This window comes from Trematomus bernacchii, unplaced genomic scaffold, assembly GCF_902827165.1.
Source record: "Trematomus bernacchii unplaced genomic scaffold, fTreBer1.1, whole genome shotgun sequence".
NCBI lineage: Eukaryota > Metazoa > Chordata > Actinopteri > Perciformes > Nototheniidae > Trematomus > Trematomus bernacchii.
The window spans coordinates 2,130,773-2,155,596 of NW_022987792.1; the positions used below are offsets into that span (position 1 = coordinate 2,130,773).

Here is a 24,824-nt window from a genome sequence, read left to right on the forward strand (position 1 = left end):
TGAATTTTGACATTTTTCCCTGCCCAGCTAGAAGGGAAAGTCCAGCTCACTTCACCCTGAGCGAGGCAAAGTGAGAGCAGCTCTACTTCTTCATCTTCCATCTCCATCATCCTCCTCCACCTCCTTCTCTAATGGCGGGCCGCCTCCAATCCTCGCAGACGGCGAAGAAACGTGGTCCTCGCGCTGCTGGCTCTGTGGTCCGTTGTGTCGTTGATAATCATCGTGGTGTGGGGCGACGTCTCCCGACCTGAAGAGCTCTGCTCTGTGTCGGGCTGAGCTGCAGGAGGTCACGGAGAAACTGGAAGGAGCCAAGGTGGTTTACGGCAAGAACAAAGTGGCCCTGGAGGAGCAGCTGGTGGAGACCAGGGAGCAGAGGGACATCCTGAGAGCAGACCTCTGGTGATGGGGGGAGGACTCAACGCCACTAACGCCACGCTGGAGGAGTGCCGGCTGGAGAACGTGAGTTTGTTTTACCTCCTCCTGACATAATGTGGTTCTCACACACATGTGGGAAGTGTTCTATGGAAGCTAAACTCTGCCAGTGTGAGGACTGAAGTGCTGCCCACTGCTCCTAGTACTAAGATGGGTTAAATGCAGAGACTACATTTCACTGTGTGTGCTGTGTGCATGAACATGTGTGACCATTAAGAGGGTTTCATCCTCCAATTTCTATAATGAGGAGACACTTTATACAAGTTAGTGTCACATAATTGCAAAACTTAGTTATTTATTGGAGATACTTAGTAGTTATTTTAATACACTAAGGTATCTCGAAGAAAATTACTTATTGTTTTTAGATACTTTCAACAACTTGAGTTTGTTTTACCTCCTCCTGACATGATGTGGTTCTCACACACATGTGGGAAGTGTTCTATGGAAGCTAAACTCTGCCAACGTGAGGACTGAAGTTACTTTATAAAAGTTAGTATCACATAATTGCAAAATTGAGTTAATTATTGGAGATTCTTAGTAGTTATTTTAATACACTAAGGTGTTCCGAAGAAGGTTTCATATTATTTTGCAATACTTACTGTTTTTGGATACTTTCAACAACTTGAGAATTCTTTTGGAGGAAGTTTTGTCATTATTCTTAATGAATTAAGTCAATAATTTAAGTCATTAATTGGAAACTTTTCTTATAAATTGGAGATGAAGTCATGATTTTAAGGAAGTTTCTCATTTTTGCAATAATTTAGTCATTATTTATGAGTTTTGTTTCCCCCCCCTGACATGATGTGGTTCACACACACCATGTGGGAAGTGTTGCTATGGAAGCTAAAACTCTGCCACGTGAGGACTGAAGTCACAATGAGGAGAAACTTTATACAAGTTAGTATCACATATTGCAAAACTTAGTTATTTATAGGAGATACTTAGTAGTTATTTTAGTACACTAAGGTATCATCGAAGAAAGTTACTTACTTATGGGTGTTTAGAGACTTTCAACAACTGGAGTTTTGTTTCACACCTCCGCCATGACATGATGTGGTTCTCACACACATCGTGGGGAATGTGTCCTATTGAAGCTAAACTTCTGCCAACGTGAGGAGGGACTGAAGCTTACTTTATAAAAGTTAGTATCACATAAAAATGAAAAAACATAGTTATCATGGAGAATACTAGTTGTTATATTATACACTAAAGTATCTCGAGGAAAATGTCATATTGAATTGTAATACTTCAATAATCTGTCATTACTTTTGATGTATTAAGTCAATATTTAAGTCATTCATTGAAAACTTTTCTTATACATTGGAGATGAAGTCCAGATTTTTTGAAGTTATGTTAAGTTCCTCATTTTTCAATACTTAGTCATTATTGGGAGTTATTGTTATTATTGTTGAGGTTCTCACACACATGTGGGAAGTGTTGCTATGGAAGCTAAACTCTGCCAGTGTGAGGACTGAAGTCATTATGATGAGATAGATGAGTTAGTATCACATCATTGAAGAAACTTAGTAAATTATAGGAGATACACTATTTGAATACACTAATTTATCTTGAATAAAGTTTCATATTATTTAGCAATACTTATTGTTTTTAGATACTTGGTCATCATTTGAGAAAGTAGGTATTATTTTGAGAAAGTTTGTGATTATTTTTGATGTTTTAAGTCATATTTAAGTCATTATTTGGAAAACTTTTCTTGTTAATTGGAGATTAAGTCATGATTTTAAGGAAGTTTCTCTTTTGGCAATACTTCGTCATTATTTTGGGAGTTATTGTTATTATTTTGAGGAACTAACTCAAGATACTAAGCCACCAACGCCACGCTGGAGGAGTGCCGGCAGGAAAATGTGGTTCACACACACATGTGGGAAGTGTTGCTATGGAAGCAGGACTCTGCCAGTGTGAGGACTGACGTCATCATGAGGAGAGACTTTATGAAATGTATGAGTTATAATCCCAAAATGCAATACTACGTTAGTATTTGAGATGCCATAGTTATTTTGACATAGCCACTAATGCAGTACCGATTGTTCAAGGTACTAAGTCATTATTTAGAGAACATTCTCATCATTTTTAGCCCCCAAAGTCATAATATGGACTCTTTAAAGGGGACCTATCATGCAAAATGCACTTTTTGATGTCTTTATACATAAATACTAGGGCTGTCAAGTTAACGCGTTAATAACGCGTTAACGCAAAAAAAATTAACGCCACTAATTATTTTAACGCGATTAACGCATGTGTATTTTTTGTCCTCGGCCGCCGTAGTTTCAGAGCGCATCGAGTTTAAAATACCATCTACAAGCTGATGCTGACAGCCCCGCTGCTGCCCGCTTGTGGCAGACCACACTTCCACGTTCACCGGCAGGCCCGGACTGGCCATCGGGAGGACCGGGAGGGTGTGTGTATGTGTGGCGCGAGCGAAGCACACCTTACGTGTTGTTGTTAGCATCTGGTGCTAGCTAGCTGAGCTAACGAATATAAGGAGCTGTTTCAATGAAAACAGAGGAGCGACATTTCGCCGACAACTGCGCCGAGCACTTGACTTTATGCAGGTAGCCAGACAGCACACTCAGCACGGATAGTGCGCGCAACACAGCTCATACACACAGCATATATGCCTTGAGCTGCACATAGCTCCAAAACACCCACACACACACACACACACACTTACACACACAACCACACACACACCACACACACACACACACACACACACACACACACACACACCAACACACACACCAACACACAGTATTATTGTATGAGAGAGGTTCCAGGTTGAATTGAGGCGAATATTTGTAATGTTCAGAGGTTGTTGTGTTTAATATTCATGAGAATATTTGTCATTGTTCAAATGATAATAAACACATATAAAGCATAGTTGTCCACTCATATGTTGATAAGAGTATTAAAAACTTGAAAAATATCCCTCTAAGGTACATTTAGAACAGATAAAAATGTGCGATTAATTTGCGATTAATCAAGGTTTCAAGGTTCAAGGTTTCAAGGTTCTTTATTGTCAATCTGACATAGCTACAGAGTAATTATGCAGTTGAAAATCTCTATGTCACAGGCTTCTCCAACAATGCAACATAATAACATACATAATAACAATAAGAGCAAGAGCAATACAAAAATAATAATAGTTATAAAAATGAAATAAAGTTATGATGTGGGAATAGTGGCAGTATGAGTCTATATACAAGTTATTGGAATGATATATATATATTAGGTATTAGATACATACTACTGAGTAGCAGGTTGAATGTTTGAAGTTGTTTCAACAGTTCAATTTTTTTAACAGTCTCACTTGCCCGCGGGAAGAAGAAACTGTCTCCGAATCTTCTTTGTCCTTGCCAGGGATGCTGCGGTGACGTCTACAGACGGCAACAGAAAGAACAGTTTGTGGCTGGGGTGATGGGGGGTCTTTGATAATCCGTAGTGATTTCTTCCTGAGCCGCTGGGAGTTAAAGGTCCTCCATGGATGGCAGCTCCGTCCTGGTGATGTGCTGTGCAGTTTTCACCACCTCTTTAAAGCCTTACGATCGAGGGTCGGTGCAGCTGCCGTACCAGGCCGTCATGCTGCCAGTGAGGATACTCTCTATCGTGCACCTGTAGAAGTTGCAGAGTATCCTGGAATCCATTTTGAACCTCCTCAACCTGCGGAGGAAGAAGAGCCGCTGTCGAGCTTTCTTGGTGATGGTGGTGGTGTGAAGAGACCATGTCAGGTCCTCAGTGATGTGGACCCCAAGGAACCTGAAGCTTTTGACTCTCTCCACCGTAGTCCCATTGATGGCGATGGGGGCGTGTCCCTCTCCCTGCTGCTTCCTGTAATCCACAATCAGCTCCTTTGTTTTGCTGATGTTGAGATGGAGGTTGTTCTCCTGGCACCAAGATGTCAGGTTTTTCGACCTCCTCTCTGTACGCCGTCTCGTCATCGTCTGTGATCTGGCCGATGACGGTCGTGTCATCAGCAAACTTCACGATGGTGTTGGAGCTGTGTGTGGCCACGCAGTCGTGGGTGAACAGGGAGTAGAGGAGAGGGCTGAGCACGCAGCCTTGAGGGGCACCGGTTGGTTGAGAATCAGGGTGGGATGGATGTGATATTTCCCACCCGCACTGCCTGGGGTCTGCCCCGTCAGGAAGTTCAGGATCCAGTCACAGAGGGCGCTGTTGAGCCCGAGGTCTCTGAGCTTGATGGCCAGCTTGGAGGGCACAATGGTGTGAATGCTGAACTGTAGTCAATGAACAGCATTCTCACATATGTGTTCCTGTCTTCGGGTCCAGGTGTGAGAGGGCAGTGTGGAGGGTGAGGGCTATGGCGTCGTCTGTGGACCTGTTTGCTCTGTAGGCAAACTGCAGGGGGGTCCAGAGATTCAGGGAGGGAGGGAGGTGATGAATAATTTGGCTAACCGCTCAAAGCACTTCATTATGATGGAGGTGAGTGCTACTGGGCGGTAGTCGTTGGGGGCAGGTGATGATTGTCTTTTTGGGGACAGGAATGATGGTGGAGTGTTTAAGACATGTGGGGACTACAGACTGCAGCAGGGACCTGTTGAAGATGTCTGTGAACACCTCTGCCAGCTGAACTGCACACACCCTGAGAACACGGCCAGGGATGCCATCAGGTCCAGGAGCCTTGTGTGGGTTAACCCTTTTAAAGGATTTACACACATCTTGCCCTATTTAAAACAAAAGGGCAGTGTAGCTCCTGGTCCCTCTGTACCTCCACAGCCTGGCTGCTCTCAAAGCGTGCAAAAAAACTGTTTAGCTCATCTGGGAGAGATGCGCACGCAGACACTCCCGCAGCACCCCCCGCTGCTCCTTTGTAGTCATGTCATTGTCCTTAGTCCCGCCCACATATTCCTAGTGTTACAGCCTTTGAAGTCAGATTCCACCTTGTCTTTGTACTGTCTCTTTGCATTTTTTATTGCTCTCCGGAGATCATACCTAGACTTCCTGTACTCCTCCAAATCTCCCGCTGTGTGCGCGAGAGTGCGCGCTTTCAGTTTGCCGCGCACCTCACCGTTTACCCAGGGCTTTTGATTTGGGAATGTCCGTACAGAAACCTTCGGTACCACGTCATCGATGCATTTCCCAATGTAGCAGATGACAGTGTCCGTGTGTGTGTTGATGTTATTGTCCTCAAACACACTCCAATCCGTAGATGCAAAGCAATCCTGCAGTGCTGAATCTGACTCCTCGCTCCATCGTTGTCCTGTCCTTGTTATCGGTCTGTCCCTTTTAAGTTTCTGCTTGTAAGCCGGCAACAACAGTAGTGAGATATGGTCTGATTTGCCGAAGGGAGGGCGAGGGAGAGCCTTATATCCATTCCGGAAAGGGGAATAAACATGGTCCAGTATGTTTCCCCCGCGCGTCGGGGAAGTTGATGTGTTGGTAATATTTTGGCAAAACCTTCTTTCATGTTGGCGGTGTTGAAATCTCCGGCCACAACGAACGCCGCATCTGGCGCTTGAAGTCTCGGTTTTATCAATAAACCCCAAACAGCTGATCGAGGTGCCGTGTTGTTGTCGGCGAGTGGCTGCGGCGGGATATACACTGCTGTTATCACAACAGATGTGGAATTCCCTCGGCAGATGGAAGGCCCGACATGAGATCATGAGGTGCTCTAGCTGGTGCGGAACAGTCCGATGAAATAATCTTCACATCTGAGCACCAGTGTGTTGTTAGTCATTACACAACACACCGCCTCCCTTACTTTTCCCCGAGTTTGCAGTCCGGTCCTGACGAAAAATAGAGAATCCGTCAGGGACAATAGCGGAGTCCGGGATAGCGGGGTTGAGCCAAGTCTCAGTGAGAATTAACACGTTACAGTTCTAATGTTCCCGTTTGAAAAGCAATCCGGCTTCTGAGTTCATCTAGCTTATTTTCAATGGATTGAACATTAGCCAGAAGAATACTCGGAAGAAGGGGCCGATTCTCACGTTTTCTCAGTCTGACCAGCAACCCGGCCCGGCATCCCCGCTTTGTCTTCTTCTTGCGTCTCTCAGGTAGAACAGCAACAGGTAGCCATGGTGAATCTCCATTGTTTGTCGGAGGGTTAATATTGTCCACGAAAATCGCGATTAACTATGGACAATTCATGCGGATTAATCGCGATTAAATATTTAATCGACTGACCAGCCCTAATAAATACGTGTCCCCGGTGTGTCGGGGAACTCACGCAGCATCAGAAAATAAAACCCTCTCTCTTTTCCTCCGTACCCAAATCTTTTAAAACGGGGGTACAACGAGCGGATACCAGATTTGCTGCCGATATGACGTCAAATCGGCGGCGGACCCACAGAAAGTTGCTATCAGAAACAATGCCTGACGTTGTTCTGGACGTAATCTCGTCTTTGTTTACATTAGCAAGCCTCGCTAAACACTCAGAGCTAACCTGTATGGAGAGCACATGTGTTTTAAAAGCAGGGACATATAAAAAGGAACTCACCTTGTGATAAACCCGCAAGAGAAAAAGCATTTGAGCTCCATACTGTTTCAGAAATAATCCTTGATGTGGTTTAGAACAGGATGGCGTTTTATCACAGCTGAATTTAACTTTATCTCCGGTAGAATTCTGATCAGGCATTAGCTCCGACCTACCTACCTACCTACCTACCTACCTACCTACCTACCTACCTACCTACCTACCTACCTACTCTCTAACAGGGCTGCAAAAGAGGGGTATGAGCAGTATGAGGCATGGCTGCAATGGCTGATCTGTTTGGTATTTTAAGCAAACAACTTCACAGACATGTTTTTGTAAAGGTATGGCCCTACAATATATATTTCCAATATAGCATGATAGTTCCACTTTAAGATAATACTGCCGTTTGGCACCAGTGCAGTGCGAAAATGTGTCTTTTTTATTTTGAAATGTACAGAATGTTTTTCATGTAACTGGCCTTAATGGGCTTCCATACTCCCCAGCCTTCAACATTTATTACATTCCTCTTAAAACAAGACAACATTTAACCCTCATCTCCTGTTAAATACTTTGACTGTTGGAAGCTAGGTTCAAGTTGAAGGTTTAAAGTTATAAAGCTGAAGATGAACATCCTGCCTGAATCTGTTTCCGCCGCTTCCTGTTAGATTTAGTTTGTGTTTCCTCTGAGGTCAGATGAGATTAAAGAGATGGTTTGAATGTTTTGTAGAATCATGTGAGAGTTACCAGAAAGAGTTTAAAGTAAATATGTTGGAGGTTTTAAAGTGAGGTTGTATGAGGTCCAATATAGTGCCAATATATTTAGAATATTCCAAAAGCTTTTACCTTGTACTCAGACATCTCTCTCTGACAAGGATATTTAGCAGAATCTTGAGATTATGTTGGCTTTTGTAATTCATTATAATCAATTCTAACTCGTCATAATGGCTTTGGGGTTTTTTAAGTTGAAGAAAAGCTGCTATCTCTGATCAAAACTAAAACGGATCCATTATTATTACAGCTTTTGTTCAAGTAGTTGAGAGTACTTACAATATTTAATTCATACAATTTGAATTTTTACCTTGTAAGGTTGCCATTACATTACCAACTTGGGACCAATCTAATACTGAAAATTAAACCCTTTTAATAATTAATTGTATTACATGTCACTTGTTAGACGTTAGAACACCAACGCACAACCCACTGCACCACACGCCTCCATTGAAGTATTGGAGGCGTGTGGTACAGTGCGTTGGTGTTGGATCAGGGGGTCACAGGTTCAAACCCCACTGCAGTCAAGCATGTCGTTGTGTCCCTGAGACACTTCACCCCAAATTGCTCCTGTGGGGATTGTCCACAGTATTGAGTATGTAAGTCGCTTTGGATAAAAGCGTCTATAACAAGTGACATGTAATATTGTATTGTCAATAAAATGTCAGGAGATAGAGAAAAACCCGGTTATGATGCAGTACTTATTTCAATGTTAAAATGTCCAAGATATCTTGTTTTGGTATTCGGTTTATGGATCTGTTAAACTGAAAATCTGTTGGAGAACCAGAGATATTTTAGCATTTTCGGGTTTAATGAATTGTTGATACATTTTAATCGATATGTCTCAAACCTCTTAACTGTCTTAGGTAGAAAAGAAAATGCAAAAAGTATTCTTATAATTCGAAAAGCTGTCTTATATCTTGAGTAGTTGCGCTTTCTGTTCTCAAGACATGAATTTCCTTCTGACACATTTTGTAGCCAGAGCGTTACCAAACTGATGCTGAAAATAGCTTCGTGTTTCAGTCCAAATGCCAAAATTAAAACCCGCGTGCCTCGAGCGACCACGCCCGCTTCACCAAAAACACTAACAGCTTCCATCTGTCCTGAAAAAACACGAGATCAATACTAATATATGAAAAAAAACGACCAAACAGAAGTATTCAGTCAGACGGTTTAATCTGTATCTTCTAAATCCTGAGGCAAAGTGGAAACATGTGTCTTATGAAACTTATCATCTCCATTATGAAGAGTCACATGAGTTTCTCTCTGAGTTGATTTGTAATAATGAGTTTTAATGTTATTAACAAAGAGCCCTTCTTCTCTTTTACTGTCTCTCCTCCTCCCTCCTACTCCTTACTCCAGTGTTTCAATTTTGGGATACATTTTCCTTCCCGTATAAAAAGCTTTGAATAGCTTTTCCTCCAGAGTTTAAACCGTGCAGAGTTTAAGCTGCTTCCAACATTTCCAGCTTCATTTACTGAGAGTTGTTGGTTGGAAAAAAGTGAATGTTTGCCTCCCTCCTTCTCACTCATTCCTCCTTCCTCGCTTCACCCTCTGCTCCGCTCCTCCCTCTCTGCTCCCTCATGATTCCTAACTTTGACTTCTCCCCTACCTTTTTTTTTAAATTTCTACTCCCCTTGTGGGAAAGCCTCAGTGTTTGCTGAAGGGAAACTCTCACGTCATCACTGTGGATTGTGGACTTTCGGGAATATTCCCACTTTGTATTAATAGTAACAGCAAGTGTGCAAACATGACGTGTTTACTTGGTAACGGAGATGTGTCCAGGTAGAACTACATTACCCAGAATTCCCTTCCAAACACTGCCTTTTTGACAGAGGTGGGAAGTAGTGGAGTACAAATACTTCGTTACTGTACTTAAGTACATTCTTCTGGTATCAGTACTTTACTCCACTACTTATTTTTTCTGACGACTTTTTACTTTGACTTCTTACATTTTGAACACAAATACCTGTACTTTCTACTTCTTACATGTTGAACACTAATACCTGTACTTTCTACTTCTTACATTTTGAACACAAATACCTGTACTTTCTACTTCTTACATGTTGAACACAAATACCTGTACTTTCTACTTCTTACATTTTGAACACAAATACCTGTACTTTCTACTTCTTACATGTTGAACTCAAATACCTGTACTTTCTACTTCTTACATGTTGAACCCAAATACCTGTACTTTCTACTTCTTACATGTTGAACACAAATACCTGTACTTTCTACTTCTTACATTTTCCCAACAGGCTGGTTCCTTTAGTTTGAATGTGTGTTTGGTGGCGTGATCATTATTATTTAGAGTCATTGCGTGCCTATTGATTTGAACACGATCCGTGTATCCATCATTTCCTGGTCTTCTCTAAAGAAGAGGGACCAATGAAAACGTTGTCATGTTGCCGTTGTTCAGCATGGAAACATTCATTAGCTAACAATGACATTATTGTTCTATTAATATAAAGGGAGGTCAGGTACTCTTTAAAACAGCTGCTAGTTATGGGTACTTTTTACTTAAGTACATTTCAAAGCCCATACTTCTTTAGGTTTAGTCAGTACTTCTACTTTTACCAGAGTATTTTAAACACGAGTATCTTGTACTTCTGCTCGAGTAAAGGATGTGTGTACTTTTGCCCTCTCTGCTCCTGACCTGCATGCTACTAGATACAGTACTACAGTATAGATGTCAATGCAGTTAAACAAGTTTGCATGCATTTGTTTCTTTTCAAACTTGTGTTTGTTTTAGAGACATGTGTCTAATTAGATTTATTGCACACTTTCTTGAATCTGAGTGTTCCGGTTACCTTTTATACATTAGGGTTCATCTCAGTCATGCCTCTGTCGTCTTAACCTTTTTATAATGATTTATCTTAGTGTGAAAGTCTTGGTTACCCCTCTACACTTGTAGTTGACATTAGTCTTATTATCTGTGAGATTACTGGATTTCGCACGTGGTCACTTTATCAAATTAGGACATTGTAAAGTCATAAATGCTTCCTGTGCCTCGATTGAGAGACATGACTTCACGTTAGTCCTCGACAACTCGTAGCTTGTCATTTTTTTACAACCTGCGACGACTTCCAAGAAGAAGAATATAAACAAACATGAGCATGCTTAATGTCTCATGTCAAGAAAAGCTGTAATCATAGGGCGATCTGGTCAACATCAACGAACAATTGAACATTTGTTTGTACTCCAAAAAAAGGAAAAAAACACCCAACACTAATGGTTGCATTTCAGTTTTAAAAAACGGGTAAGACAGAGACGAGCTGGACATAAGCAAAGCGAAAATGTAGAGTGTGCATAATTTAGGTGAAATATCGTGGATCTACAGAACCATAAATCCCTGAAACCATTTAATTAAACATGACCACGATAAGAAACCTGCAAATTGTCAGATCTGAAAGAAAACCTGCTGGAGAAAAGATCTGTAATTAAGTTTCCATCCATTTCTACATGCGTCCAAAAACACAGACAAGGCTTTTTTTATTAATAAGTAAGAAGTAAGAAGAACTTTAAGTACATTAATGTAACTGCTTTTGGATAAATTCATTCATTTTTTTGTACAATATACAGCATTAGTTCTCAGATAATGTCTTTTATATCCAAGTTAATCTTCTAATGTGCTAAAAAATATCCATAATCAAGTCATTTTGAAGTGACTCGAATTGTGAAATCAGTAGATATACATACCCTTACTATCAGGTACTCTGAACACGTTATTAGTGTCTTGACTTGGCCACCAATATTTTGATTCTACACATATGGAAAAGTTAAATCAATGCAGATTCAGTGTGTGTTGTCAGCAGGAAGTTCACTCACAATTGCACTAGAGAAATTTGCAAATTCTTTGTGCTTACTGACAACTTCCTGTCTCTCATTTCTGCGAAAAACACTATTATTTAACCCCCTCAGGTCATCACTTAATCTCTGCATACAGTCACTGCTGCATTCCTTTCAAAATAAAAGCCCTGTAACTGTTTCCACCAGCTGCTGATCACATGACCTCAAACATTACTCTCTTTACCCTGCTGCATGCTGGGTAAATACTTCACTTTTCACCTTTGTTTTCTGTCGGTGTTGGACGGAGGATAACTGAGCTGCACTTCAGCTGCTCTGTGCTGTGAAACCTGTGAACCACATGTGATATTTGCAGGTGAACTGTGATATTTAGAGGGCGTGGATTCACATATTTTCTGCTGGTATTGATCCAAAATCAGACTTGTTGACTAGGATATTGATTACATTTGTGTGTAGTAGAGTAACGGTTGTACAGCCAGTTTAATCTCTTGATTTTTAAGTGCCTCTATCAATCGACACTTTATTTTCTTGTATGACCTACCTACCTACCTACCTATCTACGGACCTACCTACCTACCTATCTACGGACCTACCTACCTACCTACCTACCTACCTACCTACCTACCTACCTACCTACCTACCTACCTACCTACCTACCTACCTACCTACCTATCTACGGACCTACCTACCTACCTATCTACGGACCTACCTACCTACCTATCTACGGACCTACCTACCTACCTACCTACCTACCTACCTACCTACCTACCTACCTACCTACCTACCTACCTACCTACCTACCTACCTACCTACCTACCTACCTACCTACCCTACCTACCTACCTACCTACCTACATCTATTTTGTTTTGAAAAATAGTTGAATAAATCTTGAAGTCTGAAGCCCATTGACAACAGAATGATGATTTAAAAAAAGCCATAATAAGAAACCTTCTCGTAATAATAACTTAGTATTTAAAATGATTGACCGAGTGACTTATTTTGCAATTGTAAGTCATCATTTTGAGATACTCAGTATATACAAATAACTCCTTTTAAACAATGACTTTGTATGTGCAATTTATTCCTTATTATTAGTTGATGAGAAAGTTTGCTCCTGTAAGTTGGTGACTTTCCCTATTTTACAGTTAAACAGTTCACTAAACATGTTTTGAAAACATTTAACATGGGGAAAGGCCTTAAATGCCATTTGCAAAAGCCATTAGGAGCTCAAGAGGATTATATATAATGCTCTAAAGGCCAGGATATTGGGACAGTTTTGACAAATAATGGCCCAAATAATATTTTTAAAAGGGGACCTAACATGCAAATTGCACTTTCTGATGTCTTTTATACATAAAGATGTGTCCCCGGTGTGTCAGGGAACTCACGCAGCGTCAGAAAATAAAAACCCTCTCTCTTTTCCTTCCTCCGTACCCAAATCTCTAAAAATGGGGCTACAACGAAGCTGATCCAGATTTGCGTCCGATATGACGTAATATCTGAAATGTGGACCCACGGCCCTATCAGAAACGTTGCTATCAGAAACAATGCCCGACTGTTTTGGACGTAATATGGTCGGTGTTTACATTAGCATCGCTAACACTCAGAGCTAACCTGTACTGGAGAGCATGTGTGTGAAGAAGCAGGAAATAAAAAGGAACTCACCTTGTGGTGTAACCGGCAAGAGAGAAAGCCTTTGAGCTCCATACGTTTCAGAAACAATCCTTGATAATCCATGATATGGCGTTTCATCATCACCGCAGTATTTAGTATATATTTTTTTAAAGCTTTATTCCCCAAATCAGCACTTTTGAAACAGGAAGTGAAATAGAGGGATATGAGGCATGGCTAGAATGGGTGATCTGTTTGGTATTTTGAGCAAAACACTTCATAGACATGTTTTTTATATATCTGAGACCTATGCTATAGCCTAAAAATAGCATGATAGGTGACCTTAAATAAAGTTATCAACAGTAGCTTCAAGAGAGGAATCTGCAAGGTCAGGCCATAACAATTGCAACTGGTTCTTCTCTCCTATTGAGCGTTATGAAAACAAGACTGAGCGCTGCTTCCTGTGAATCACTTCCTGTTGAGCAGCTCCAGGTGTTGTTGGGAGGAAATCCCCAAACACTCGAGACTGAAACAAAGCTGTGTTCAGACCGTACAGAGATGACGGTGCAAAGCTAAGTAAATGCAAGTAACAAAAATGAAACTAAATACATTAAAAAAACGAAAATGACACCTGATCAAAACAAATAAATATAATCTCGCCTCTTTGTCTTTGAGTAACTTAAAAATGGTTCTTCATGGTTTTCAATATGACTTTAAACGTAGTAGCCCTGATTATTATGGTTTAGGAGTGCTTGAGGAGGTTAAAAGGCTCCTTCATGAGGTTATAGTCCTCATGATAAATGTTTCAGGGGCTTCTGGAGAATATTTGTGTCTCTGTTTCTGAGTTTTAGACGTAAATGAGTCTTTGATTTGATTAGAAAATGATAAAGAAGTGCATTTGTTTAGGTGATTCTGTCTCTCTGTAGTCATTGATGTTTTGCTTTGTGGTCATCTTGCAAATCTTTGTAGTATTTTTGTAGCTGTTTTGTGACTCTCTGCAGCTATTCAGCATATCTTAATATCACTTGTGCACCTTTTTATAGTCATTGTAGTTGATTAGCTTCTCTATAGTTGTTTTGAATGTTCTTGTATGTCTCTTTGTTGTCATTTTAGTCTCTTACTGATTTGTTCACGTGTCTTTTAGTAGCACTTATAGTATTCCATCCATGGGTTTAACGAGTCCTTATTTTTTCTCGGCTCTGCTGACGTACCAAACGCAGCAAATGTTTGAAGACGATGACATTTCACACCTGAGCCTCTGAGCAGGAGGTGTGTGATTCTAATGAATGTTTGATATAACATCAATATGACTAGCTTTTCCCTTCTCCTCTAAACACTCCCTGTAGCTCGGTACATTAGTATTATTACAACATTAGTTAGTGTGCTTACACAGTTTATGCTATTATGGCATTAGAAGTCTCTCAGTGTGAGCACATTTGTTTGGGCTGTTGCTTTAAGTGCAGGACAGTGTTTAAAGAGCCGATCTAACAATAACGTCTGCGTTCAGAGAAAGGAATGTTTCTGCAAGCGGTCCTGTTTTCAATCTCCACCTGAGCTCTGAGGCAGACAGCAGCTGTGGCCTGAAGTCAAAGAAGAGGATGAATCTGGGAGAGGACTCTTTAAAGTAGAGACACTACATACTGATATACACCTGAACATCAGCAGGAGAGGACTCTTTAAAGTAGAGACACTACATACTGATATACACCTGAACATCAGCAGGAGAGGACTCTTTAAAGTAGAGACACTACATACTGATATACACCTGAACATCAGCAGGAGAGGACTCTTTAAAGTAGAGACACTACATACTGATATACACCTGAACATCAGCAGGAGAGGACTCTTTAAAGTAGAGACACCACATACTGATATACACCTGAACATCAGCAGGAGAGGACTCTTTAAAGTAGAGACTCTATATACTGATATACACCTGAACATCAGCAGGAGAGGACTCTTTAAAGTAGAGACACTACATACTGATATACACCTGAACATCAGCAGGAGAGGACTCTTTAAAGTAGAGACACTACATACTGATATACACCTGAACATCAGCAGAGAGGACTCTTTAAAGTAGAGACTCTATATACTGATATACACCTGAACATCAGCAGGAGAGGACTCTTTAAAGTAGAGACACTACAATACTGATATACACCTGAACAATCAGCAGGAGAGGATCTTTAAAGTAGAGACACCACATACTGATATACACCTGAACATCAGCAGGAGAGGACTCTTTAAAGTAGAGACACTACATCTGATATACACCTGAACATCAGCAGCAGAGGACTCTTTAAAGTAGAGAAACTACATACTGATATACACCTGAACATCAGCAGGAGAGGACTCTTTAAAGTAGAGACTCTACATACTGATATACACATGAACATCAGCAAGAGAGGACTCTTTAAAGTAGAGACACTACATACTGATATACACCTGAACATCAGCAGGAGAGGACTCTTTAAAGTAGAGACACTACATACTGATATACACCTGAACATCAGCAGGAGAGGACTCTTTAAAGTAGAGAACACTACATACTGATATACACCTGAACATCAGCTAGGAGAGGACTCTTTAAAGTAGAGACACTACATACTGATATACACCTGAACATCAGCAGGAGAAGGACTCTTTAAAGTAGAGACACTACATACTGATATACACCTGAACATCAGCAGGAGAGGACTCTTTAAAGTAGAGACACTACATACTGATATACACCTGAACATCAGCAGGAGAGGACTCTTTAAAGTAGAGACACTACATACTGATATACACCATGAACATCAGCAGGAGAGGACTCTTTAAAGTAGAGACACTACATACTGATATACACCTGAACATCAGCAGGAGAGGACTCTTTAAAGTAGAGTTACTACATACTGATATACACCTGAACATCAGCAGGAAAGGACTCTTTAAAGTAGAGACACTACATACTGATATACACCTGACATCAGCAGGAGAGGACTCTTTAAAGTAGAGACACTACATACTGATATACACCTGAAAGCATCAGCAGGAGAGGGACTCTTTAAAGTAGAGACACTACATACTGATATACCCTGAACATCAGCAGGAGAGGACTCTTTAAAGTAGAGACACTACATACTGATATACACCTGAACATCAGCAGGAGAGGACTCTTTAAAGTAGAGAGACACTACATACTGATATACACCTGATCATCAGCAGGAGAGGACTCTTTAAAGTAGAGACACTACATACTGATATACACCTGAACATCAGCAGGAGAGGACTCTTTAAAGTAGAGACACTACATACTGATATACACATGAACATCAGCAGGAGAGGACTCTTTAAAGTAGAGACACTACCATACTGATATACACCTGACATCAGCAGGAGAGGACTCTTTAAAGTAGAGGACACTACATACTGATATACAACCTGAACATGAGCATAATATATCCTCTTTAAGGACCTGACTCAGTTTGCACCAAAGTGTCCTTAATCTTAAACTGCAGTACTACTTCGGAAAAAAATAAGGAAACGAAGGAAGGAAGCTAAAACAGGAGGCAAGAAAGAATACAATAAAGAAAGGAAGTAAAAAATGTCAATGTCAAGTAAATGAATTGCCTGGTACAGCAGCTTCAACATACAATTAATCTAGTTTCCCACATCGGCCCCAAACATCTCTCCTACCTATAGGAGCAAGACAAACAGACTGTATAGTTGTTTAACCTCTCTGTGTAGTCGTTTTGTGGGACCTGACCTTTAGTCGTTTTATGTGTCTTTGTGGTCATTTTGAGTCTTTATCCTGGTTGGTGTGTGTCTATTAAAGCAACATTATACAGATGAAGGCCAAAGGCAGGCCTTGACACTTTTGCTCCGTATAATCCATCAATGAAGGCACTGTAATATTTCAAAAAACATTACGTATATTTGCTTTTAAGAAACATGTCCTGAAATGCAGCATGATACACAGTGTAAGTGTGACTGTTGGCGTGTGTGTGTGTGTGTGTGTGTGTGTGTGTGTGTGTGTGTGTGTGTGTGTGGTGTGTGTGTGTGTGGTGTGTGGTGTGTGTGTGGTGTGTGTGTGTTGTGTGTGTGTGGTGTGTGTGTGTGTGTGTGTGTGGTGTGTGTGTGTGTGTGTGTGTGGTGTGTGATACTCTTTGATAAGTGATTGTCTGTTCTCCATTACTTATTATCACTGTGTGCTGCTCTTTAGTGAGGAAAGTTTTCCACAGGAACTTAAATGCTTGTGTGTGTGTGTGTGTGTGTGTGTGTGTGTGCTGCAGGTGGTCCTGAACTGGAACATCAGCGCTCTGCAGGAGAAGGTGGAGCTGCTGCGTCAGACGGAGACCAACCTCACGGCTCAGATCGTTCTGCAAGAAGGTAAAGGAACACCTCACTCTGTAGGAAAATCTCCATCACTGCCATGAAAGGAGACTTTTCTCATCGAGTGTCCGAGCGTTCGGGGTATTCTTAGCTGCATTTCCTCCCCTGTTACCATGACGACCGGTGAGTCAGAAGTAAAATAAACACACGCGATTGGTCGGGGTTGAAAAAAAACCCACAAAGAACTACAAAAACAACTGGAATGTGAAACGAACTCTGGAAAGAGTTTCCTTTTAATTATCAGTCAGAAACCACAGATTTAAGTATTTGCAAGAAAACATGAATCCACAAGGATGGGAATTGTTATTTTCTTTTACAGAAATCAGCAGGGAGAATAAAAAAAGGAATGAATGAAAAGTAGGAAGGGAAATAAGGAAAGGAAAAAGCAATCTAAAATGTTGATTTAGGGCATTTTATATTCAACATGCCAGACTAAAGTACAAAAGTAACGTTGTTTTTACGAATTCATCACAGAGAGCATCAGTTGTCAGGGGAGGCGTGTCATTGTAAGGAATTATAAAAACAGTCATCAATGGGAATCAATGGGGACTTCCATCCCTAGCATTGTTAAAAAAACCGGAAATGGCTGATGCAGTTTTCATGAATATCAATAAAAAAACCAATTTTATACGGTGTTTTTCACCAGACAGGACGCGTGTGCACCATTTTGTGAGTTTCTGAGCGTCCATAGTACTCTGAAAATGCTTAATAATATAATCTGACTATATTAGATTATATTGAAAGACATTATTAGACATTTTGGGTCGTAAGAGGAGTAAACACTGTCTGAACTTTAATGTCCCCAGCACCAACATGGCTGTTGAATCAACTCATTTCCATCCACTCTTCCACAACGAGGAAAATACATATTAAAAGAGGTTAAAATCACTAAAAGTCTGGCCATGTTGAGACTTATTTATTCACAAGTTATAAGAAATACAGGTAGAATCATAACATTTAATTAAGACTTATACTTGTACAGTTATAGATCAAGGGCCCAGACACTTAACATACATTATTTACATTATATTTATACATATATACAGGGGTTTTAAATATAGTATTAGGGCAATACTGTGGCGCTGATCTTGTTTTTTAAGATATATATATAAATTATCCCGAGAACATGTATACAAAATGGCGCCGCGGACCGTAAACAACAACACGACATCAGAGCTTCTTAAAAACTCAACTGTCTCTGCCGCCTGACGCTCTGTTTGACACATATTTCTGGAGTAATTATACCGTTTTTGATGAACAGATATATTGTCTTCTGGCATCACTTTAAAGGTCCCATGTCATGGCCATTTCTACTGATCATAATTCCATTGTTGAGGTCTACTAGAATAGATTTATATTGTTCATTGTTCCAAACTCACATTGGTTTCTCATACAGCATTTCTGTATAGTATGTGTATTCACTCCTCTGTCCTAAACGGCTTGTTGGAGCTCCTGCCCCCCCCCCCATCTCCCTGTGAGCCCAGTGTGCTCTGATTGGTCGGGGACATTGCGAGGCTCGCTGCTCAGTGAGCTGGCTTACTGGTGGGGTTTCCGGGTCGGTGATACAGCGCGAAACTCATCCTGAGCGCACACAAACACTCACAGCCGAAGTAAAAACAATAAGTGTGGCTTGATATTGAGTAAGAAAAAGGTTTATAACGCTGTGAGAATGGGTCTGCGGAGGAGCATTTCTCCGCCATCCCAACTCGTCTATTACCAGCCAGGGAGCTCTATGCAAGTCAATGGGACTCCCTGTTAGTTGAAAATGTGCGCTAAAGGTCCTGGTGTGTGAGGATCTCCGCGGATTGGTCCATTTGTTTCTTCTGGGAACCGCATGACGTCATGTGGTTCCCGGAAGAAACAAATGGAAAAAGAGAAATCTCCAACGAGGCGTTCTGGGGCAGCATAGACAGGTATTTTTCTGTGTTAGAGTTTTACTCGCTACAGGGTGTACTTTGAGGGTTTGTGACTCTGCAGACCGTTTACATGCAGAAAAACCTTCATAACACACAAGGGGACGGGTAATAACCAGAAAAGCATGACATGGGACCTTTAACATTTTACGTGGAAAATATGCACTTTGGTTTGAGGGCGCACGCAGGGAGTGAGAGAGGTAGACAAATCCCTGATATATACAGTAGTATTAATACATCTAGAATTTGAGAGAGTTCATATATTATACGGTACAAGTCTGTTTTCTTACAAGAAGTTTAGAAAATGAGAGTGAGACTTTTTAACATTTTTGAAACAGAAATTCAGTATCAAGTGTAATTTTCTGCCTTTTTAAGATTTTTATAAAGGAAATTAAGCCGTAATTTCAATCAAAGCTGTTGGGAAGTTTCTCTCTGCACCGTGCCATGATGAATACAGAGTTTAAAACAATACTTTCCTTGAGTAATCCTCCCCAGCCGTTCAATGGGAAGTGCAGAGAGGCTTTATTAAAGGTGACTTCCTGCTGTGAACAGTCGGAGGGAAATTATGGATTCCTGTGTGGCTCAGATAGGAGAGAGCATTGTGTTTCTGATACACATCTCTGTTCAGAACGACCCGCCTGGAAACAAGTGAGTCAGGACCAGGAGAGTTACATCAGGAACTTATCAGCGTGTGGAACCAAATCAATCACAGTCAGTTCATTAAAGTGACGGAAGAAGAAACTCTGATCTTTTTAAATAAAGGGGAAATACTACAGTGTAGGAATGGGAAGTATAAGTACTGCAGTACATCATGCTCGTCTCCCTACCTCCCTCTATCTCCTCCTCTCCCTCTCCTTCCTCATCTCCTCTCATTCCTTCCTCATCTCCTCTCCTTCTTCTCATCTCCTTATCTCCCTACCTCCCTCCTCTTCCTCCTCTCTTATTATGTATATTGAAATCTTACTTAAAGGTAGGGTAGGTAAGTTTGAGAAACCGGCTCGAGATACACTTTTTGTTATATTCCATGGAATGCTCTTAACATCCCGATAGCAATGAATATCTGAAGTGCTTTGAACAAAAAATCCATAAAAAAATGTCATCTGTGGAAGCCGTAGTACTGTAAAAAGCACGACCAATCATCTGAGCCGGCCCGGCTAAAATAACTGGATGGCCTACCTGCCTGTCAGCCTTCCATCTGTGCACAAACTTATCTCGTGCCCTCATTGGTCATGTGCGCGTTCGTGTGTGTTGGAGGAGAGGCTCTGTAAGGAAGTGGAAGATTTGTTCCGGCTGTGTATTTTCAAATTCTAGCGCACTCGAGCTGGTTTCTCCAAAATGACCTACCCCACCTTTAAGTAAAAAATCGCAAGTCATTGAAATACCTGATAGCGGTACAAAGACCTCTAATTGTTATTTAGGCTCCGAACTTACTTAAAAAGTTCTTGTTAAACCTTTATTTAGTTTGTTAAGATAAGTATCCGTTTGTTAATAGCAGACGACGAGTATTTCAAGCAGAAATGAAACTGATTTGAGTCTCTGGAGGTGAGCTCACTGATGCAAAATCTTCCCACAAACGAGCTAGAGAACAGAAAACATGAGAGCTGGCAGCTTGAATCATTCCTCAGATAACACACACTGTCGTCATTCTGCAATAATAACACACACACCGTCTCCTTATAAGTTAAGAAGCTCATCTGCACCAAACTGCTCAGAAAACACTCCATTCTACGTCATCACACTCAAGTGATGTCATGTAACTACGTACTTAAGTATTCCACTTTTAAAGTACTTTATTTGATCTAAAAGTGGGCCCACGTTGACAAACTACAACCCTAGTTACTGATAAATACAGGATAACACAATATAATGTATTAAATAAAGCCATTCTGCACAATAAAATACACATTTACTTTTGATACCTCAAGTCCATTTAGCTCATAAAACGACTTTGCTTGAATTCAGGATTTTTTTAGACTCCAGTTTTACCACTTCTTCTTCTTAATTAAAGGATCTGAGTACTTCTTCCATTATAAGGTGGCCTTATCCCCCCCTTGGTTACTGTTGCTATGTTGAACAACAGTATCACTGCATCAGACGCTAAAAATAGAAACGATAATTAAAACAAAAGTTGCCCAGAGCGTAAACATTTGATTTTCAGTATCACATGTATTTCTGCTCGGTGGTGATTTCATAATGATCGAGGCTTTAGTAGCTTTTCTAATGTCTTTGTTGTTTTTAAAGTGTGTGTATTATTATTGTCCTGCCTTGCTCATGTGTGCCATGCTTAATTATATTCATGGCACATATTAAAGAGGCCCTATTATGCTTTTTTGGGGGGTTTTCAAAATACAGATTACAAAATCCTTTTAATAAACATCTATATGTAATACTACAATATATACATCTACATTATCTTGTAAGGAAACAACCTGAAAAGGACTTTTTTAATTTACATTTTTCATGGATGTATGTTTCCCCAACTGACCACACGGGGGCGCCAACGTTAAGCCCATTTTATTATTTTAAATGCTGAAGCCAGAACTTTAGCTGTAAAGTCTAATATAACAGAAAACACGTATTTATTCTGTAATGTTCGTTGTATCATGGTTTCATTCGGTGGGGGGGGGGGGGGGGGGGGGGGGGGGGGGGGGGGTGTGTGTGTGTGTGTGTGTGTGTGTGTGTGTGTGTGTGTGTGTGTGGTGTGTGTGTGTGTGTGTGTGTGTGTGTGTGTGTGTGTGTGTGTGTGGCCTTGCATTACTATAGTTGTGGGGACCTACATCTGTTTACACAGTCCGTGTGGGGACTCGCCTTATGGGGACATAATGGAGGTCCCCATAAGGGGAATCATTAATTTTAGGGTGAAGAATGGGTTAGGGTAAGGTTAGGCATGTGTTGGTTATGGTTAAGGTTAGAATAAGTCTCCAGGAAATGCATGTAAGTCAATGTAATGTCCCCTGAAGTGATGTGTGTGTGTGTGTGTGTGTGTGTGTGTGTGTGTGTGTGTGTGTGTGTGTGTGTGTGTGTGTGTGTGTGTGGTGTGGTGTGTGTGTGTTGTGTGTGTGGTGGTGTGTGGTGTTGGTGTGTGTGTGTGTGTGTGTGTGTGTGTGTGTGTGTGTGTGTGTGTGTGTGTGTGTGTGTGTGTGTGTGGCACATGCTGGAGCTACTGTATGTAGAATATTGGTGGGTTACAGTTCAGCTAAATGTTTGTGTGTGTGTGTGTGTGTGCAGATCACATCGAGGCGCTGCAGCAGAACGTGACGGAGGCGGGTCATCAAAGGGAGTCGTGCTCCAGCCTGCGGGCGGCAGCAGAGAGTCAGATGCTGGCGGCTCAGAGTCAGACCCGGGCCTGTGAGTCCAGAGAGCAGTACCAACTCAAACAGCTGTGAGTACAATACTTACCTGCTTCTGAGGATCTATTCTATACTGTTGAGTTAACTGATTATTTTACATTTTTGTATTTTAAAAACATGTTTCTTTACTCCTTCCCCCTACTTCACAAGTCTCTCTAATCCATTTCATTGTATCTTGTGTTTTGTTCAAATGTTTTCGGAATTCTTGCATTCTTTTATTCAATCTTTTTGTATTGTAAAGTGTCTTTAAGTACCTAGAAAAAATGTTATATTAATCAAATATATTATTATTATTATTATTATTATTATTATTATTGTTGTTATTCAATGCACGACTGGGGTAAGACGTAGTAAGCAAAGATGATTCGAAAAAATAAATCTAACAGACATCACTACAGTTAAACCAAAACAAACCATTTTCAAATTTGTATTTATTTTTGTCTGAAAAACATAAAAAACATGTATTCTGTCTCCCTCTACCGGAGTGTTTATATGCCACACTTGAGTGCAGTCAATGAAAGTAATAGAACGTTTGCTTAGTTTTAATTGCTGATTATTTGTTGTCTGTTCTGATAAATATTAATATAATAGAAAGTATTTCAAAATGTTACTTAAGAACAGCACTTAAAGGTGCGGTAGGTAATTAACTTCAGAAACACTTGTTATTATATTCCATGGAATGCTCTTAACATCCCGATAGCAATGAATACATTAAATGCTTTGACAAGAAATACATACAAATATTTCATCTGTGGAAGCTGTGGCGCTGTAAAAAGCACAACCAATCATCTGAGCCGGCCCGGCTAAAATAACTGGATGGCCTACCTGCCTGTCAGCCTTCCATCTCGTGCACAAACTTATCTCGTGCCCTGATTGGTCATGTGAGCGTTCGTGTGTGTTGGAGGAGGGGCTCTGTAAGGAAGTCTGAAGGAAGGGGCAGATTTTTTCCGGTTGTGTACTTTCAAATTCTAGCGCACTCGAGATGGTTTCTCCATTCTTACCTACCCTACCTTTAAGTAATTCCACCATTGATTTCTGTCTTTGTTTTGCAGTTTGTTTTGAACATTTCCTGATGTTTCTGTGTTTTAGTCAGAAGTGTAAAGAGGTGGAGTCAGATGCTCCTCAGCAGGAGCAGGTGGGCGAAACATCCTCTGCCCCCCCGACTCTCTCTGGGATTCCTGCTCTGATGCTTCTGCTCTGCAGCTCTCTGCATCTGATAACCTGTGAGTCTCCTAAGCACTCACACACACCACTGTAAATCACATCTGAAGAAACTACAAACTGCTGCACCCAAACGCATCGTCAACACTGCAAAATCTACTTTTGATCAAGTGTGACTGTAACTTAGTTTAGTTTAATATGTTTAGTTTATTCTGTCGTTTTCAACTTTCATTTACAAGTTTTCAAACTTTATACAGAAATGTTGCAGTTTTAAAGTCAACCAAATCTCCAAACTTGTTATCAAATAATAATATGTCAGTATATTGATCCCTGCTCGATTCCCATATCTAGATCGTTGCTTGTATATTATTTAGGCATTATGATTTATTTATTTAATCGTTTATTTGGCAGGGACAATGCACAGTAATGAACACTTAAAACATTAAAATGTATCAAGTGTAACAGTGCCAGATTTAGCTTTGAGTTAATTTCCATCCGCAGTCCCTCACATAAAACATTTAAGAAAATTACATACATGATATGTAAAAAGAGCAAGAGCAGCATACACAAGCATTTGTGACATGTTAATACAATATAGCAGCAACGACATATAAAGTGCAAGAGGAGATACCCCTGTATTAAAGTGCATTTAGCGGTGATTGCACGTCTGTTTGTTTCTCAACCATTCTTTGAGTTGACCTTTAAAACTATTGAGTGGGACAATCCCGTATCTCAGTTGGGAGGCTGTTCCAATGAGCTGCCTTTTAATGGAGAGGACATTTTGTCTAAAAGCGGTCCGTCTACGGTGGACTTCACAGTCTCCTCTGGTTTCTGACCTAGTGCAGCGTCCAGTGTGTTTTTTGTGGATGAATTCCCCTTTATAAATACTGTAAAGCACATACTTTTAAAAGACTTAAAATTGTCAAAACTTAAGAAATTGCGTAATAATCT

At 40.6% G+C, this 24,824-nt stretch overlaps 1 protein-coding gene across 1 annotated transcript in view; it reads left to right on the forward strand.

Annotated features, from left to right (window-relative positions):
• The window catches only part of si:ch211-1a19.3, a 26,211-nt gene continuing 1,387 nt past the window's right edge, over positions 1-24,824 (forward strand). Inside the window, exons 1-4 of the mRNA XM_034149751.1 lie at positions 1-459; positions 17,350-17,446; positions 22,591-22,744; positions 23,802-23,935. Coding sequence (XP_034005642.1) covers positions 403-459; positions 17,350-17,446; positions 22,591-22,744; positions 23,802-23,935 — 442 coding nt within the window. The 5' untranslated portion in view covers positions 1-402. The remainder of the gene's footprint in view (positions 460-17,349; positions 17,447-22,590; positions 22,745-23,801; positions 23,936-24,824) is intronic.